Below are 16,887 nucleotides of genomic sequence, written 5' to 3'. Positions count from 1 at the left end.
TCCATTCCTGTTTCTATTCCTTGTATGCAATATGATGGTTCCTTATACTTTTTAAAATTGTCTTTTGATTGATTTATGTATGTGAGTGTTTTGCTTATATATGTCTACATACCACATATGTGCCTGGTGTGCACAGAAACCAGAGAGCACTTTGTATCTCCTGGAACTGGTGTTATACATGGTTTTGAACTGCCATGTGGGTGCTGGGAACCAAACTTGGGGTCTCTAGAAGAAGATCCAGTGCTTTCACCCACTGAGCCATCTCTTGAGCCCCAAGTTTTATTTCATTCATGCTCATTAGTCTTTCTAAGTTGAGTGTGCACACGTGATAAGGCTGATGCACACATGGATGTCAGACAATGACTTGGGGGTTGAACCCACATCACCAGGCTTGGTGGCACCTCTCCTTGCCGAGCCATCTTGACACTCACACTTAACTTTAGTACTTTATAAATATTTCATGTCTGTGAGGGGGAAAGAAAAACCTTTTTAGCTCAGGCTCCATCTTTTGGCATCTTCAGCTATACTGCAGAGAGATCTTTAGAATAAAGTTGAATTCTACCTAATTTCACCTAATTTCCAGGCTAAACACGACACTTTCACAGAGCTAAAGAACTCTTGGTAAAATCCTGTCAAGTGTTTTATTTTCTCTTGTAAGGTATAAAGCATCTCTTCACTTAAGTTGTCTCCTGGGCCTCTTTGGTATGGCCTCCTTTTCCTGCTGTTACATACTTCCAGAGTTTTCCACACTACAGCTGTTGTTTGTGGTGTACGTATGGATTCATGGAGGTTCTCTGGTACTCACTTTCTCGGGTTTTCCCTTGCTATAGGAGGGCCAGCACACATGACCAACAGTTCAGCTTTGAGTACGCACCTTCTGTATGCACTGTCCTTTCTCAGATATTTGTTTATGCACATGGGTTTTGGAAAAGGTTCTTATGTGGGAAGTTTTTTGTTTGTTTGTTTGTTTGTTTGTTTTTTTAATGGTATTGTTTATCATTTTACAGTGGTTATATTCAGGACTTATTCTGAGTAAGTAGGTAAGAATTTGCTCAGATGTGGCCAATTGGCAACTCAGTCTCCATGTGGATCTCTAAGTGAGGGGATCAGGGGCTGCCCCTCTCATGAACTCAGTTGACTGCTCTCTAATCACTCACCCTGATGATGCAGCCTTGCCAGGCCACGGAGGAAGGGGATCCAGGTATTCCTGATGAGACCTGATAAGCTATGGGCAGATGGCAATAGTGGAGAACTCTCCCTTTTAGTGGACTTGGGGAAGGGGAAAAAGAGGGAGTGAGGGTGGAACTAGGGGGATTTGAGGGAAGGGGTTCAGTCAGGATATGTAATGAATAAATTATAAAGAAAAAATTAAAATTAAAAAGAATGAAGCAGGATTAATTTCATGTTATCTGCACATGTCTCATAGTAATGCTGTCTCTATCATAATTTTGAAGGGTCAAATAAAATAAATCACAGTAGCAATGCTGAGGAAATTACCGTAAGTTCTGATATATTCCCACTGAAAATGTTTTCTCATGTGCACTCACTAATTGCACATATGACTTTTTAGTGTCACACATTAGTTTTGTATTCTAAGTAAACTATACAAGGATTGTGTGAGGCATCTTTATATTTAAATAACATGACAAGAACCTATATGCTTTTTAGGTTTATTTTTAATTTTCATTTATATGTTTGTGTATACAAATATGCATGTGCATGCAGGCACACATGAAATCCAGAAGAGGGCACTGGATTCTCTGGCACTGGAGTGACTAGCAATTGTGAGCCACCCAACCTGGATGCATTCCTCTTCTAGAGCAATACACACTCATAATCACTGAGCCATCTCTGCAACCCCACTAGATAGGTGTTGCTACTGGACTTTGGTTTTTCTGTTGATACCACCCTTTGGGTAAATAAATATTGATGTATTTCTGGGTGAAGAAAGTCTAAGTGACCTGCTTTTAGGATACCCACTGGAATTTACTTGTGTCCCCACCTATCGACCTCCGTTACCTTTGACCTTTCTCTACAGCGCTCTCCCTGTCTGGTTGTTTCTTGTGTGCAGTAACATATAGCGTGCATCTCAGATCCTGCTAAGAGTCTTTTACAAATAAGTGACCACGATCTGTGATATAAACAATCCCTGTGCTGGTCACAACAGTCGTGTTTTCCAGTGTCTTCATCTCTGTCCTGGCTCTCGCACCCTATTACACATTCTTCCTGTTTCCTTTCCTCTGACCCTGGGGTACAAATCTCTGCCCCATTGTCTTTCTTGGGTAAGTACAATGAGGATGTGACTCCTGTTCTCTGTGGTGACATGCTTTCTCTTCTGTTCCCATTTCAGCGTGGAAATAATGAGTTTCAGTTTGAGAATAATGAAACCTATCAGTCAGCATGCAGAATGAGGATTTTAAAATATTCTGGGGGCTGGCGAGATGGCTCAGTGGTTAAGAACGTATACTGTGCTTGCAGAGGACCTGAGTCTGGCTCCTAGCACCCTCACCCTCTGGCCTCTGCAGGCAGTGTGCTCCACTTGCACAAATCCACACTTCATCATGCACACACATATATGCATAACTAAAATTCAAAACAAGATCTTTAAAATATCTATATTCTGCTCTGAGGTTTGACTTGGTCTTCATCCTTGAGAACCCACCAGACAGAGCTTTGCACATAGATCTATATGCACAGGTTGATCTCAACCAGACAGAGCTTTGCACATAGATCTGTATGCATAGGTTGATCTCAGCGGGTCATGCGACACTGGTTGCACAGTCTTGCCAGCACTGTTTTTAACTGTTGTTTGTTTGGCCTTTTGGTAGTAGAGTTTAGTGATTTTCTTTAATTCTTCTTATTTCTTAATTCTTCTTATTTGAATCCAGAGTTAGAGGAATAACCTGAAATTACCGCACAATTGGTTTGTGCTATCCTTAATACTCTAAGAGGTTTTCTTTTGTTTGTTTGTTTTGTTTACTTTACTCAGTAACTAACAGAGGCTGATTTTTTTTTTTTTTTGAAACTTGGGATTTGCTGTGAGTCTGGAATCACAGTTTCTATATTTACATCTTTCTGTATAAGGACAAGTAGGTGATTATGCTGTCAAGGTCACAAACATCCCACCTGTGTGAGCTTCTCCACATTGGGTTTGATTTGTTTTTTGGCCTATTTTCAGTATTCATTTCTTTTATCACGACCTCATCTTCCCCCTGAAGCCCCACCCATTCTTTACAGTTTTCCGTTCAAGACATCATTAACTATGACATTGTCCTGATGTCGTAGTTTTTATTCCCCATTACCAGAAAGTACCCGTGTATGTGGCAAAAGACAAACACACAGGTTTCTAAGTCCTGTCCAACTTCCAAGGTCTTTGCTCCCGCTCCCAGGGAAGCTTTTGCTGAATCAAGGTCTCTCTTTTTTTTTTTTTTTTTTTTTTTTGTTGTTGTTCCACAATTGTAGTTAATGCCATACAGGTTTTTGATTGTATACACTTGCATATTGGTCTCAGATTTCATCCTTCAGGTTAGCTCTTTACTGAGGTCTCTAAGCTCTTGGCAGGTAGAGACCGCATCCTGTGTTCTAGGATAACTGTATCCACAGTGCTAGGCAGACAGAGAGATAGAGGTGGTGCTTAAGCAGCTGTGAGGGTGACTGAGGAAACTCCTCGGCCTGTGTTTATCTCCAGCTTTAGACTGGTGTGCATTTGGTCATGATGAGCCTGAGGTCTGCATTATGTTGTGATGATGGTTTATTTATGAAGTGGCAACAGAGGCCTCTTTCTTTAAAATCCACAGCTATGTCCTCATCTATTCCAGCTACTCTTTTTAAAATGATTTCTCCATCCATGTGTACTTTACTGTCCCTTTGCTCGCTGCCTAGTAACACACTTTACTTCTGTCTCTTCTCTACCGTGGCAGGGTCTGGTTTGCTGCAAGCCCCTCAACACTGCAGCTTAGCCAGTGCTGGATGCCTACTGTGTTGTCTTGAATACTGCTTTTGCTTGAGTGGCCAGCAGCCTCTTTAAGTTTTTAAACTAGATGTGCTAGATGATAGAATTGCCGCTTTAGCAGGTGCTCCTTTCTGGCGTTGGTTCATGTTGGTTAGGTAGCCATTTTCCTCCAGCCTGTGGCGCTCTTTCCATCCCAACGCTCCTCGTGTCAGTGTCTCTGTGGGATATTGTCAGTCTCTTGAGTAGGTGATACCATTGGTTCAAGCACTTACATTTCTTCCCTTTTAGTTGATGGTGGTGGTCGGGGGCCAAGCACCAAAGGCTATCCGAAGTGTGGAGTGCTATGACTTCAAAGAGGAACGGTGGCACCAAGTGGCAGAACTGCCTTCCAGAAGATGCAGAGCAGGTGAGCATGGGGGGTTATGACCAGCTCCCTCTGGCTGGGTCTTTGGGAGTTCTCCGGTCTTATTTCAGTCATTAGAAAAAAATGTCTATTAGAATGCCAGGCATGGAGCCACGCGCAGCGGCGTAAGCCTGTGATCCCAGCATGTGGGAGGCAGAGGCAGTTGGATCTCTGTGAGTTGAGGACAGCCAGGGCTACACAGGGAGACCCTGTCTTGGGGGTGGGGGTATGTGGGGAGAAACCAGGCATGGTAGTCTGTGCCTTAAATCCCAGCTCTCTAGAGGTAGAAGGAGGAGTTCAAGGTCATCCTTTAACTACATAGTGAGTTCAATGCCAGCCTTGACTACATGAGACCCTGTTTAAAGAATAAAGAAAAAGGAGGAAGAAGGGGAATAGGATGTCGCATAGACCTGACTGAATCCGTTCAGAGAGCAGCTGTTCTTATTGTTTGAACACATGGTCTATGTGTCTAGGTAGCCCACGCTAAACTTCCTGTTCCTTCGGCCTCAGCCTCCCAAGCACTAGAATTACAGGCTCTTACCTTAGGCCTGGCTGCTGCACCGTCTTCAGTTTTAAGCATTGTTTTGATTATCTAGGACAAACTGCCAGAACTGGCAATTTGCTAAGTGATTTCCTAGTTACCTTAATGAAATTCCGAGAGAGAGAAAACTCTTTAACCTTGGGCTTTTGGTTCGAGGAAATCTCCAGTTAAGCTATTAGCAACATTTGCTTCCATCCTAGCATTTGTTTTATAGATGTGTTGAAGCAGATGTACTCAAAAGAAGCAGAACTACTCAAAAGAAGCCATTGCAGCTTTTTAGAGACCCCACTGGGGCTGAGCTATGAACCCCTTGTTCTCAGCTCCTTTATAAAATGGTAGTAATGTCCCAGCAGCATATCCTGGGGCTTGTTACATTCTAGCATACCCAGAGTTACTTCATTCTGTAAGAGTAAAGGGCTAGGGGTGCAATCCAGTTTCAGAGTGCCTGCCTAGAACAGGAGAGCCAGGATTCAGTCTCCAGCAAACCAGTCTCAGTCTCTCTCCCTCTCTTTCTCCCTCTCACTCTCCCTCTCTATCTCTCTCTCCCTCCCTTTCTCTCTCCCCCCTCCATCTGTATGTATGTGTGTCTGTCTCTGTCTCTCTGTGTCATTCTCTTTCTTCATTGGCTACTTTTTTGTTAATACTAGTTTTGTTTGTTTATAGGGTGCAAGGACAGACAAGAACTTTACTACTAGGTCACATGCCTTCCTAGCACATTAAATTTTTTAATCGTATCTTACAGTAAACAGTGCAGCAGTGGATTCCTAGCTCATACCTCACAGTGTGCTTCTGATTTTCCCTTTCTTACAAATACAGAGGAGTTTTCAAGACTGATTCAGTATGTAAAACTCCCAAGAGTATTGTGTTCTGACAAACTCTATAGCCTGCTTTCAGATCAGGGTAGCTGTTGGATGGCATATTCATCCTGAATTGATGTCTTCCTTTTCAGGAATGGTCTATATGGCTGGGCTCGTCTTTGCTGTCGGTGGCTTTAATGGTTCACTAAGAGTCCGCACTGTAGATTCCTATGATCCTGTGAAAGACCAGTGGACCAGTGTGGCAAACATGCGAGATCGAAGAAGCACGCTTGGAGCAGCTGTGCTAAATGGGTTGTTATACGCAGTGGGGGGCTTTGATGGCAGCACAGGTAATTTCTTCTCTCCTGCATTGCTGTTTTAATTTATGTGGCAACCACTTTTATGGAACAAATTATGGTAAAATTAGCATATATTGAGTATTTTTAGCAGATATTATATTTCGAGATGTTTTAGACTGACACCAAAATTTTCTTTAAAGGCCAGTGTGATAAAATTTTGGGGCAGGAGAAATTATAAGTTTGAGGGTAGCCATGACTGCAGGGTGATAACTTGTCCCAAGATCTTAAATACAAATTTTTATTTAAAAGAGATAAGTGGAAGCTGGAGAGATGACTGCACAGTTAGGAGTGTTTGCTCCCTCTGGGAGGACCAGAATTTGGTTTCCAGCACCCAAGAGGAGCAGTTCACACCCCACTGTAACTCCAGGTCAGGGATACCCATTATCCTCTTCTGACCTGAATAAGCACTGCAGTCCCCTGCACAAACCCCTGCACACACACATAAATAACTATTTTATATAGGGTCATAAAAACACATAAATTAGTGTTTTAAAAAGATGCAACAGTGAAGAGTATATACATTTTGTTTCTTATGCCTTAATATCTGTCACTCTTCCACTTTAAAAAGCTTATAAATGGCAACAGCTTGAGTGGAAGCTTCTAGAAGAGAAGCCACTCCTATCATGTAATTAGGATGTTCTCCCATTTTCTTCCTTTAATTTTAGCCCAATGTAAAACACCTGACACTGTTTCCCCTGGTGATATTTATATAAAGAACATCGGTGTCTTTGGGGAGGAGGAAATGAAGGGTATTATGCTCTATCACAGGTTTATCGTCTGTGGAAGCATACAACATAAAGTCTAATGAGTGGTTTCACGTCGCTCCGATGAACACCAGGAGGAGCAGTGTGGGCGTGGGCGTCGTTGGAGGTAGGTCTGGCAGCTCCCTCAGGTGAGCGTTTGCAGGTACCCTGGGCTGCTGGGTTCCAGAGACTGGCTCATCTGGAGATCTGAGCACTCTGTTTTATAAATGGACAAAAGAAAAGCAATGGTTATATATTTTAATTGTTCTCCTTTAAAATTTTTTACATAAATTAAACTACATAAGCAAGCCCTTTCTACCTGTTCATGCCCTTCCCCTCTTTTCTCTTCAACCCCCCATGTGTGACCTCTGTAAGACTGTAACTAGTACATTTTTTTAAATGTTACTGGGAATTGAACTCAGATACTAGATAAGAGCTTTATTCCCTAAGTGGCACCCAACCCTTTCACCTGTTCCCATTATAGTCATTGGGGAAAAAATTTCAGGTCATTATACATTTAAAAGTTTGTATCTGGATGAGGGCCATTTAACATTCAAGGGGCAATTCCTTTAATTAGCTTATATCACTTTGCTGTGCTTAAGCTGAAAGAAAGCTATAGCTTTCTTTCCTCCCCTGAGACAGGGTCTCACTATGTAGCCCTGGCCGCCCTGGAACTCAATATGTAGACCAGGCTGGACTCAAATTCAAAGAACCACCTGCCTCTACTTCCAGAGTACTAGGCTTAAAGGTGTGTGCCACCGGCCTAGCTTTCTGTATACTTTTAAAAGTAGTTTTTTGTAGGGGCTAGACAGATGTCTTAGCAGTTAAGGCCATATACTGCTATTCAGAAGGACCTGAGTTAGATTCCCAGCTTCCACATTAGGTAGCTCACTACTATCTATAATTCCAACTTTAGGGCTCTCCAATGCCTTTGGCTTCTGTGGACATTTGTAGTCATTTTGTAGACATATATATATATATATATACATATATATATATACACGAACATATATACACACATAACATCATTAATAATAATAAAAATAAATCTCTTTTAAAGTGGCTTTTTAAAAACATAATTGAAATGTCATAAAAACTTCCTATTTGACTCAGAGGGTTTCATATGTATCTATTACCATGATTTATTTAAGAACATTGTTACCCAAAAAAGCATTCTTACTTCCCTTAGCTGCCTTCTATCCACCGCAGTCCTCAGCAATCACTATTTTCTGTCACTATGTACAGTCCTTTCTTCTAGACATTTTATATAAATAAAGTCATATAGCATGTTTATAACTGGCTTTTCTCATTTAGCATGCTGTTTTTAATGTCATTCGTGGTAGATATTAATACTTATTCACGATGTAGTGTTAGTACATCGTAACCTTTTCTTGCCAGATATTTCATTGCATGCTGTAGTACATTCTTCTACTGACTCTGTCTTTTAATGTATATGGATGTTTTGCCCACATGATGTTTATGCACTGTGTGCATGCAGTGTCCATGAGGCAAGAAAAGGGCATCATATCCCCTGGAACTAAAGTTGGAGATGTTTGTGAACTACCGTGTGGGTGCCAGGAATCAAACATGGGTACTTTAGGAGAGTATCCAGTGCTCTTCACTGTTGAACTGTCTGTCTAGCCCCTTGCTACTGACTCGATTTAGCTTCCTTCCCCAGCTTACTAAGATAACTGATATTTCTGTTTTCCAAGATATTGTTCATGAACCAACTAGTGTTATCTAAAGTCATGCATGTACTTCTCTTATGCTCTCAGTCAGATCATTGATGAAAGTGTAAAAAGTACATCCTCTGCTTCATGCACTCTGTGATATGATTTGATCATTCCACCTGCTACCATTTTGTCAAGACTAACATACATTATAAAAATTAGGAATACTTTAAGAGGAAGCCCTGTCACCACAGAGCAATATATATTATTCTGTGGCAAGGAAAACAGGTCATTTATATGGCTTTCTTTGTGGTCCCATGTCTAGGTTTGCTCTATGCTGTGGGGGGTTATGATGGTGCTTCACGCCAGTGTCTCAGCACGGTAGAATGCTATAATGCTACCACAAATGAGTGGACATACATAGCAGAGATGAGCACCAGAAGGAGTGGAGCAGGTGAGTAGAAGCTCCAGCCCCAACTGATATGAAGCAACTGGTGGGCATCTGGGTATGGGGTGACATGTATGCTGCTGTTGCTGCCTCTGTTGTGTGCTTTTAAGCCGCAATGCTGAGGAACTCTGCACCTTTTTACAGAGTAAAAGCTCTTCTGCTTTAGCTCCATGATGCTTTGTCATTCCTTTTTTAGGCTTTTGTTTTTAGTGCTGATTTGGGAAACTATTCAGTAAGCAAGTCTTTTCATGGCTGTTTCTTTCCATTTGTATGCCTTCACAGACTGAAAGCTTTGGGGAAAGTTGTTTGTGAAAGGGCGTGGCAGCTCTTCCTTCTTTTTGACTTTCTTCACTTACTAGAATAGCAGTTCTTACTGAAGTCTTTACCAGTCCACTCCCTTCCATCTCTGCAGTGGTGAGCTTTCCTGTCTGTGCCCTTTCAGGGAGAGTGATGACGTTTCATCCCAAGGCTGCATGAACCCAACTGTAATGCAAGGCTCTTGCCTCCCTTGCTCTACTGTAATGTGCTTGGTTGTGTCTTCTAGGTGTTGGCGTGCTAAACAACTTACTATATGCTGTAGGAGGTCATGATGGTCCTTTAGTACGAAAAAGTGTTGAAGTATATGACCCCACCACCAACGCCTGGAGACAGGTTGCAGATATGAACATGTGCAGAAGAAATGCAGGTATCTATCTGAAGAGCCCGAGATTGTGCCACCCATACTACATTTTTAGGGACCTTTATCTAGTTTCACTGTATATTTCCATTGGTCTCTTGCTAATCTCATTCGCTGATAGACTATGAGCACTTCCAGTGCAAAACTTATTTAAGAAACCCTTAAGAGCCAGCTGTGGTGGCACACAGCTGTAGTTCCAGCACTTGGGAGGCAGAGGCAGGTGGATCTCTGAGTTTGCGGCCAACCTGGTATACAGAACGAGAGCCAAGGCTACACAGAGAAAGCCTATCTCAAAACAAAACAAGTCCTTAAAGTGAATTCTAGGTCTGGAGCACAGCTCACTGGCATTGGAATATACTTGCCTCCCGTGTATAAGACCCAGGGTTTGATCCCTAGCAACACCAAAGTAATTTTTTTATAAACTATGAAACCAGATACAGTGGCTCATGCCTAGCATTTGGGGTGCTAACACAGGAGGATTTCAGTGAGTTGGAGGCTACGTAGAGGGTTCCAGGTCAGCCTGGGCTACAGAATAAGACACTGTCTCAAAACAGACAAACACATACAAGGGCCTGTTTGGTAGAATGCTTGCCTAGCATTTGTGAGGCCCAGGGTTCAATCAGTAGGGCCACGTAAGTCAGGCATAGTGGTAAATGCTTTTAATCTAAGCATTCCATTTGTGGGAGCAGAAGCAAGAGGGCCCTGTGTGTGTTACTGTAGACAACTCATATCAACAGCTTTTGTTGATTTATAGACTGATTGCTGGTTGAACCCTCTTTATTTGATACTTGAATTCATTCTTTTTTAATGCAAAGATTTTTGATTGTCTACCAAATATCACATACAGTTGTGTCAGTTCTTACCGAATTTGCCCAGTTGGGTAAATATTTGAGTCAGGTGTACCGGTGCACTGTAATGCCAGCACTGGCGGGGAGAGGCAAGGGGGTCTTGGGTTCTAGCCAGTCTGGATTATATAATGAGACCTTTATAAACAAAGCAAATTAGTATCTGAATCTGGAGGGAAAGTCTGAGAGCTTGCCCTGATTTAATATAGTTCAGGAGTCATGGAGAAACCTGTAGCCACAACAAAAAATAATTTTAAGAATAAGAGGTCATGAGCTTCCCCTCCCCCCTGAGGGAGGAGCAGCCTTGCTAGGCTACAGATAAGGACATCACAACCATCCTGAAGATACCTGATAAGCTAGGGCCAGACAGAAGGAAAGGAGGACACCCCCTCTCAGTGGACTCGGAAGGGGGCAGGGAGGAGATGAGGGAGGGAGGGGAGGATTGGGAAGGAAAGAGGGAGAGGGTACAGCTGGGATACAAGTGAATGTATAAAATTATTTAAAAATAAAAAAATTAAAAAAAAAGAATACAGAGGTCTTCAGGTCTGTAGTCACATAAAAGATAGGTGCACATTTTGAGAAAGGGTTTAGCTGCAAGTGAGTTTCACGGGATGTAAACATCACACTTCTACAATCCAAGATGTTACAGGCCAGTTGCTCAATGTGGCCTCTTGATGCAGTAAAAACACAGTAGACACAAACTGTATGGGACTGCTGCCTGCGTAACAGCACACTGCTATACCTATATGTTTCTGTGATAAGAAGGGTCTTCTTCAAAATTACTCTGAAAGGCATAAAACAGTAGCATGGTTATTTACCGTGAAGTGTCATGTAATCTTCGTAACCATGCCTGCAGTATTTCCACAGAGGGTAGTTGGATAGGTGTGTTTGTATCAGCATTACCAGAAACACATACTACAGTGTCAGGTTAGCTGTTCCAGAGCACAGCATCACCGGATCATAGGGGTTTTCCATCTCTGGTACACGGTCATGGGAGCAGCACTTTCTAGACAGCCTAAGTCTGCCCTAAACAGTGAGGTGGCATATGACCTGAGAGGGCAATGCTAGTCTTCTCTTGCCTTTCCCCATAGTGTAAGTTCCAGATGATTCTCCAGATTACTGTGTGGCATTGAATTAGTTTGCTAAATGCCCTCCCTAAAAATGTTCTTTTAGCTTTCTTTGTGGCCAGAGGGGAACACAAAGTACAGTACAGTAAGGGCTGCCAGTAAAAGTACAGAATTTATAATTAACCATTTGGCTGTGTACTTTACTCAATCAATTGCCTTTGGTAAGATATTAAAAGTCTTTGAGCAAGAGATAACCTAGAAGCATTGCTTGATCCAGGGTGTAAGGACTCAGGACTGGAAATACAGGTAACTTCAGTCTTTGTTTCTGATGATCTGAGATATATGTCTGATAAACTCTGTTCAGACTGTCTTAATCTAGGCAAAAGGCCTTATCCTGGCTCCTCCAAAAGGAAGAAAGGGCTCATCTGGCAAGGAGGGGCAGGACATGTGCTAATAACAAATGGGAAAGATGAGGGCATCAAAGAAGTTTAAGTTGGCAACCAATTTATAAGCCAGTTTTCAAAAGTTTTCATAAGTATGGTAAACTTATGATGTCAGGATTGGACCAAAAAAAAAATCCATACATGGTGACACATAGCTGTAATCCCTACACTGCAGAGATGAAGGTAAAAAATCTTGCATTCCAGGCTACTCCCTGTGACACAACAAGTTACAGGTTAGCCTGGACTACATAGGAAAATACTATTTAAACACTACTACCAACAAAATCTGAATAAAGGAAACATGTCACGGAGAATGGAGGGAAGAGCTGAATAGGACTGCAAGTAGCCTTTTAATACTTTGGACACCAGTAATAGGTCCTTTGGTTGAGATAAAGTAAACCAAACAGATCAGAACTGTCAAGTGCTTGAGGAAAGTCCATTCTTCTATAAAGTGGTTTGGTTCCCAAGTGCCTATAGCCTATAAGAGCCTTTTGTGACCCAGTACATTAGGAAAACTTACAACCTTGGGAAGAATAGTGGTGCTGCTCTAGCAGGTGCAGAAGCTGACCTCCTCCACAGTGGGGTGCCCTTTCATCTGTGCACCCCTCATAGATCAGTGTACCACCTTAGGGAGCATAGCCCTGAACTCATTGAGCCTCCCAGAGCCCATTTCCCCACCATCACTTGTCTTATCAGTGAGTTAGCATGGAATTGTGTGTACATGCTGACCTTGAGGACCTGGTAGGGAGGCTTCTGCTCTTAAATATTTTGAATTCTTTGGAAACAGTGTGAGTTTGGTTCATGTGAAAAGACTAGTCTAATAGAATGATTGAGAGTCTGAGCAAAAGAAAGGAAAGAAGGTTCATTCCATTTTAGTGTCGTTTTGAATATACATTTTGAATAATTTTGAAAATTTCAGATCTTTGTGTGTTTGAGACCAGGACTCACTATGGACCAGGTTAGCCTCAAACTTGCTATTTTCCTGCCACCCATGTGTTGGGAGTTTAGGTGTGTGTGTGCTACCATGTCCTGGTTAGGGTCTTTATTTAAAAATAATTCAGTTGACTTAACAAAACTTTTGCTAGTGTGTGTGTGTTTTACCTTCATGTATTCCTGACTACCACTTATATGTCTGTTATCTGTGGAAGCCAGGAAAGGGTATAGGATCGCCTGGAACTGAAGTTACAGACAGTTGTTATCACAGCTGCCATGATGGTGCTGGCAATTCAGCCTGGGTCCTCTGGAAAAGCAGACTTCCTTCCCTCCCTGCTTCCTCTTTTTCTTTCTTTTTGCTTTTAAGATGAGGATGGAAATACTTTCTAACCACCCGTAAAGTTGTTGTGGTGATAATGTGAATTGGATTGGTCATAGCTACAGCAGCCACTGCAGTAAGGGTGCATAGTAGGAGCATTGCTCATGTATGGAGGAGGTCTCACATGGCATTCTCCTCTACCTCCTTCTATGGAGCATCTCTTGTATCACCTAACTGTGGGACTGTCTGTACTCACCTGAGGGTTGTAATTGTTTTCTCTTTGCATAACTTTTTAAGGTGTCTGTGCAGTTAACGGTCTGTTGTATGTTGTCGGAGGAGATGACGGTTCCTGTAACTTGGCGTCGGTAGAGTATTATAACCCCACAACAGATAAATGGACAGTTGTGTCCTCTTGTATGAGCACGGGGAGAAGCTATGCAGGTACAGTTGCTTCCTTCTCTATCTCCTGGCATACAGCTGACATACTTTCCTATAAGAAGAACATCTTCTCTGTCGAATGCTTAAACCACGTGCCTTGGCTCTGTGTATTTACAACAAAGCACCAACATTTCATCGTGTAATGCTTAAAATCCCTAACATACAGCTCAAAAGTATTTAATCAATTTTAATGACTAAGTACTGTATATGGAGGAGAGTAGTTTACTGTGCAGGAAAGCTTTGCTCCTTAACCAGGAATTAAGAGTGACTGAGGGGCTCACAGGAGGGCTCAGCGAGCAAAGACCCTTAACAAGCTTGGTGATCTGACTTCAGTCCCTGGGACCTACATGATGCAGGGAGCAAAATGACTCCCACAGGTTGTCCTCTTACCTCTGTTTAAGTGCTGTCACACTACACCTTCTTTACCCCATAAAAATTAAGTATTAATTAAAACAAGTATGACCAACTCTGTGCACTGTCCTGAGGCATGGTAGAATGCCTTTCTTTGGTAGTATACCATTGGTTCAGTTACATAATTTCTGACCCATTATCTTAGTAGGAAAAACTACAATAATCTTTAATATAATGATGTCTTATAGGTCACGTATGGTGGTTCATGCCTTTAGTCCTAGCACTCGGGGAACAGAGACAGGTGTATCTGTGTGAGTTCCAGGCCAGCCTGGTCTCAGAGTGAGTTCCAGGACAGCAGGGCTACACCGAGAAACCCTGTCTTGAAAAACAAACAAACAAAACCCCAAAAACAACAACACAACTACATCTTATGTGTAAATTAATTCTGACAACGTTTTAAGTATTAACTGTAACACAGTTAATAGAAATACTAGGGAGAAGGTTAATTTTTACATCACTGCTGTTTATCCATCTTCCAAAATGACACTTTACAGAAAACTGTACAGCAGGATCGCAGAAAAAATAGTATTAGTATTATAAAATAGAACAGTATTAGGAAAAAAAGTGTCCAACACCTTCACCGAGCCATAATTGAAATAGAACAGCTACTGTGTATGTTAGTGTATATTTCCGTTGGCACTTGCACATGCCCACAGCACCGTCATTATGACCACGATGAAGAGCATATCCACCCTGTAGCATGTTTTCCTACCCTTCAAGGATTAGCTACGATTTATTTTCTGACGAAACAAATTCTCGTCAGTAATAACTTCAAAGGGGGAAAAGTTGCAGGGCAAATAGTCTGATATAGAATTGATTCAGGTCTGAGCAGTTTTCCCAGCCATTTATGTTAAAATGGTACTGCTGCGGGATGAGAGGTGGCTCAGGGCTCAGAGTGCTTACTGCTTTCACAGAGGACCTCCAGCTCAGGACAGCCAAGAAACTCTTCCAGAAGGCACACACTCGGGCACACACATACACAGAACTGAATGATGAAAAGCAGTCTTTTTCTTTCTTTTTTTTTTTTTTTTAAGAAAAGGCTTTATTAAGAAAGAAAAAAGGAAGGAAGGAAGGAAGGAAGGAAGGAAGGAAGGAAGGAAGGAAGGAAGGAAGGAAAAAGTAAATGGCTAGAGAGATGGTACATTCATTGAGAGCACTTGCTGCTCATGCATGGGCCTGAGTTTAGTACCCAGCAACTTTATGGTGGTTCACAACCATCTCTAACCCAGTACCAGCAATGCCCTTTTCTAACTTCCTCGTTCACTAGGCACACACATGGAGCACATGCATACATTCAGGCAAAACACTCATATACATAAAAATAAAATATATAAATCTGTTTTTTTGTTTTGTTTTTCAAGACAGGGTTTCTCTGTGTAGCTTTGGACTTGATTTGTAGACCTGGCTGGCCTTGAACTCACAGTGATCCGCCTTTAATCCCGAGTGCTGGGATTAAAGGCTTGCGTCACCACGCCTGTTTTATAAATCTGATTTTTAAAATACAGAGCTGCTCACTTGGAGGAAAGGCTCTTGGAAGCTGCCCGTAGCTTTAGCAGTAGAGGATTCCGGATTCTCTTGAAGGCACATAATGTCACCTGTGACATGTCCTATTTCCTCATTCCTTCATGCAGGGGTCACAGTTATTGATAAACCATTATGAGCCTGAAGGATATTTCCAGCATATCTATACATGAGGAGCAGGCATCGACAAGCATTTCTGAGGTGACTGAGAGCCTAGCGCTTCTCCACTTGTAGCTGCACTTTAAGTCTCAGCAGAAGACGAGACCATCTGCCTTTAGAGGCCTCGGATACTGAAGATTATTTTTGGTAGAAGCACTGTGTAAGCTTTCTCTGCACCGAGCAGCAGCTGACTGACTTAATAAGAGGCTGAGACTGCAGTCCCTAAGCTGTGGTCTTTAGGCAACAGTTGCTTTCATAAAAACTAGTTCTTATCAGCCTCGAGTGACTACAGATTATTTTGTGAAAGAGAATAAAGTTAACGTGTTCTTGTAAAATTAAGTTTTATCTTTATTCTTTCTCCTGGAAACTCTCTCCTGGGAACAGAGAATCTTTGGGACAGATTAAAATCTATGTAAGTATACAGCATAGTTGAGGGATGAAAATGTTTGCTTTTATAAATATCTTTGATTACATGGATATAATAAATTGTGTGCATATAAATGTGTGTCTATATGCTTTCCTTTAAATATGTTTGAAAAGATGTTTGAAACTTGATTATCTATTTATAATTGGCACAGTACTTTGAATTATGCCAGTACTACATTGTAAAACAGAGTTGTATTTTTTGATATTTAACAATGCTTAACACTTTAAAACACCACTTCTAAGGAATGATCACGGTGTAACACACTTTACTATGTGTGATGCCAAACTTTTTTAAATAAAATATAAATTATGCTTATTTATTATTTTCTTTAGTTTAATCTTGGTTATGTTTTAGTGTATGTTTCTAATTTTTTTTTCTTAAAGTAACATTTTTGGCATGAAAATACCTGCAGGTTTTTGATGAATATAATGAATGTATGGAATTAAACTGAATTTGCATGGTCTTAAGAATTTTTTCTGTGTGTATAAATTTAGCTGCTATTAATGGAAAAGAAAGCTTCTGTGAGTAACCATGTGTATTGAACAGATAGTTTTTCTGAGATCTTCGATTAATCCCTTTAACGATGACCACCATGTGTCTTTCTTGAATTATCTTTGAATAAAAGTTTGTATATTATTTGTTTCACAATGTCTTTGATTTTTACCTGTGTAACTTTTTACTTTTTGCCTGTTTTTTTTTTCTTTGTAAAACTTGGGTTCTCCAATCTCATAAATC

General features: G+C 41.4%; 1 protein-coding gene across 4 annotated transcripts in view; it reads left to right on the top strand.

Annotated features, from left to right (window-relative positions):
• Positions 1 to 16,800, top strand: part of Klhl2 (kelch like family member 2) — a 111,491-nt gene extending 94,691 nt beyond the window's left edge. For 3 of the 4 annotated variants that reach the window (XM_060381851.1, XM_021637848.2, XM_060381853.1), the window contains 7 exons: positions 4,241 to 4,358; positions 5,846 to 6,043; positions 6,821 to 6,922; positions 8,791 to 8,919; positions 9,458 to 9,598; positions 13,494 to 13,637; positions 15,677 to 16,800. In XM_060381851.1, coding sequence (XP_060237834.1) covers positions 4,241 to 4,358; positions 5,846 to 6,043; positions 6,821 to 6,922; positions 8,791 to 8,919; positions 9,458 to 9,598; positions 13,494 to 13,637; positions 15,677 to 15,705 — 861 coding nt within the window. In that variant the 3' untranslated portion in view covers positions 15,706 to 16,800. The remainder of the gene's footprint in view (positions 1 to 4,240; positions 4,359 to 5,845; positions 6,044 to 6,820; positions 6,923 to 8,790; positions 8,920 to 9,457; positions 9,599 to 13,493; positions 13,638 to 15,676) is intronic. The other variant, XM_060381852.1, reaches the window with a different exon arrangement.
• Positions 16,801 to 16,887: the final 87 nt, after the last annotated feature.

The sequence above is a fragment of the Meriones unguiculatus genome, chromosome 4, assembly GCF_030254825.1.
Source record: "Meriones unguiculatus strain TT.TT164.6M chromosome 4, Bangor_MerUng_6.1, whole genome shotgun sequence".
NCBI lineage: Eukaryota > Metazoa > Chordata > Mammalia > Rodentia > Muridae > Meriones > Meriones unguiculatus.
The sequence above is the reverse complement of the archived record's forward strand: the minus strand, read 5'-3'. Positions and strand labels throughout refer to the sequence as shown.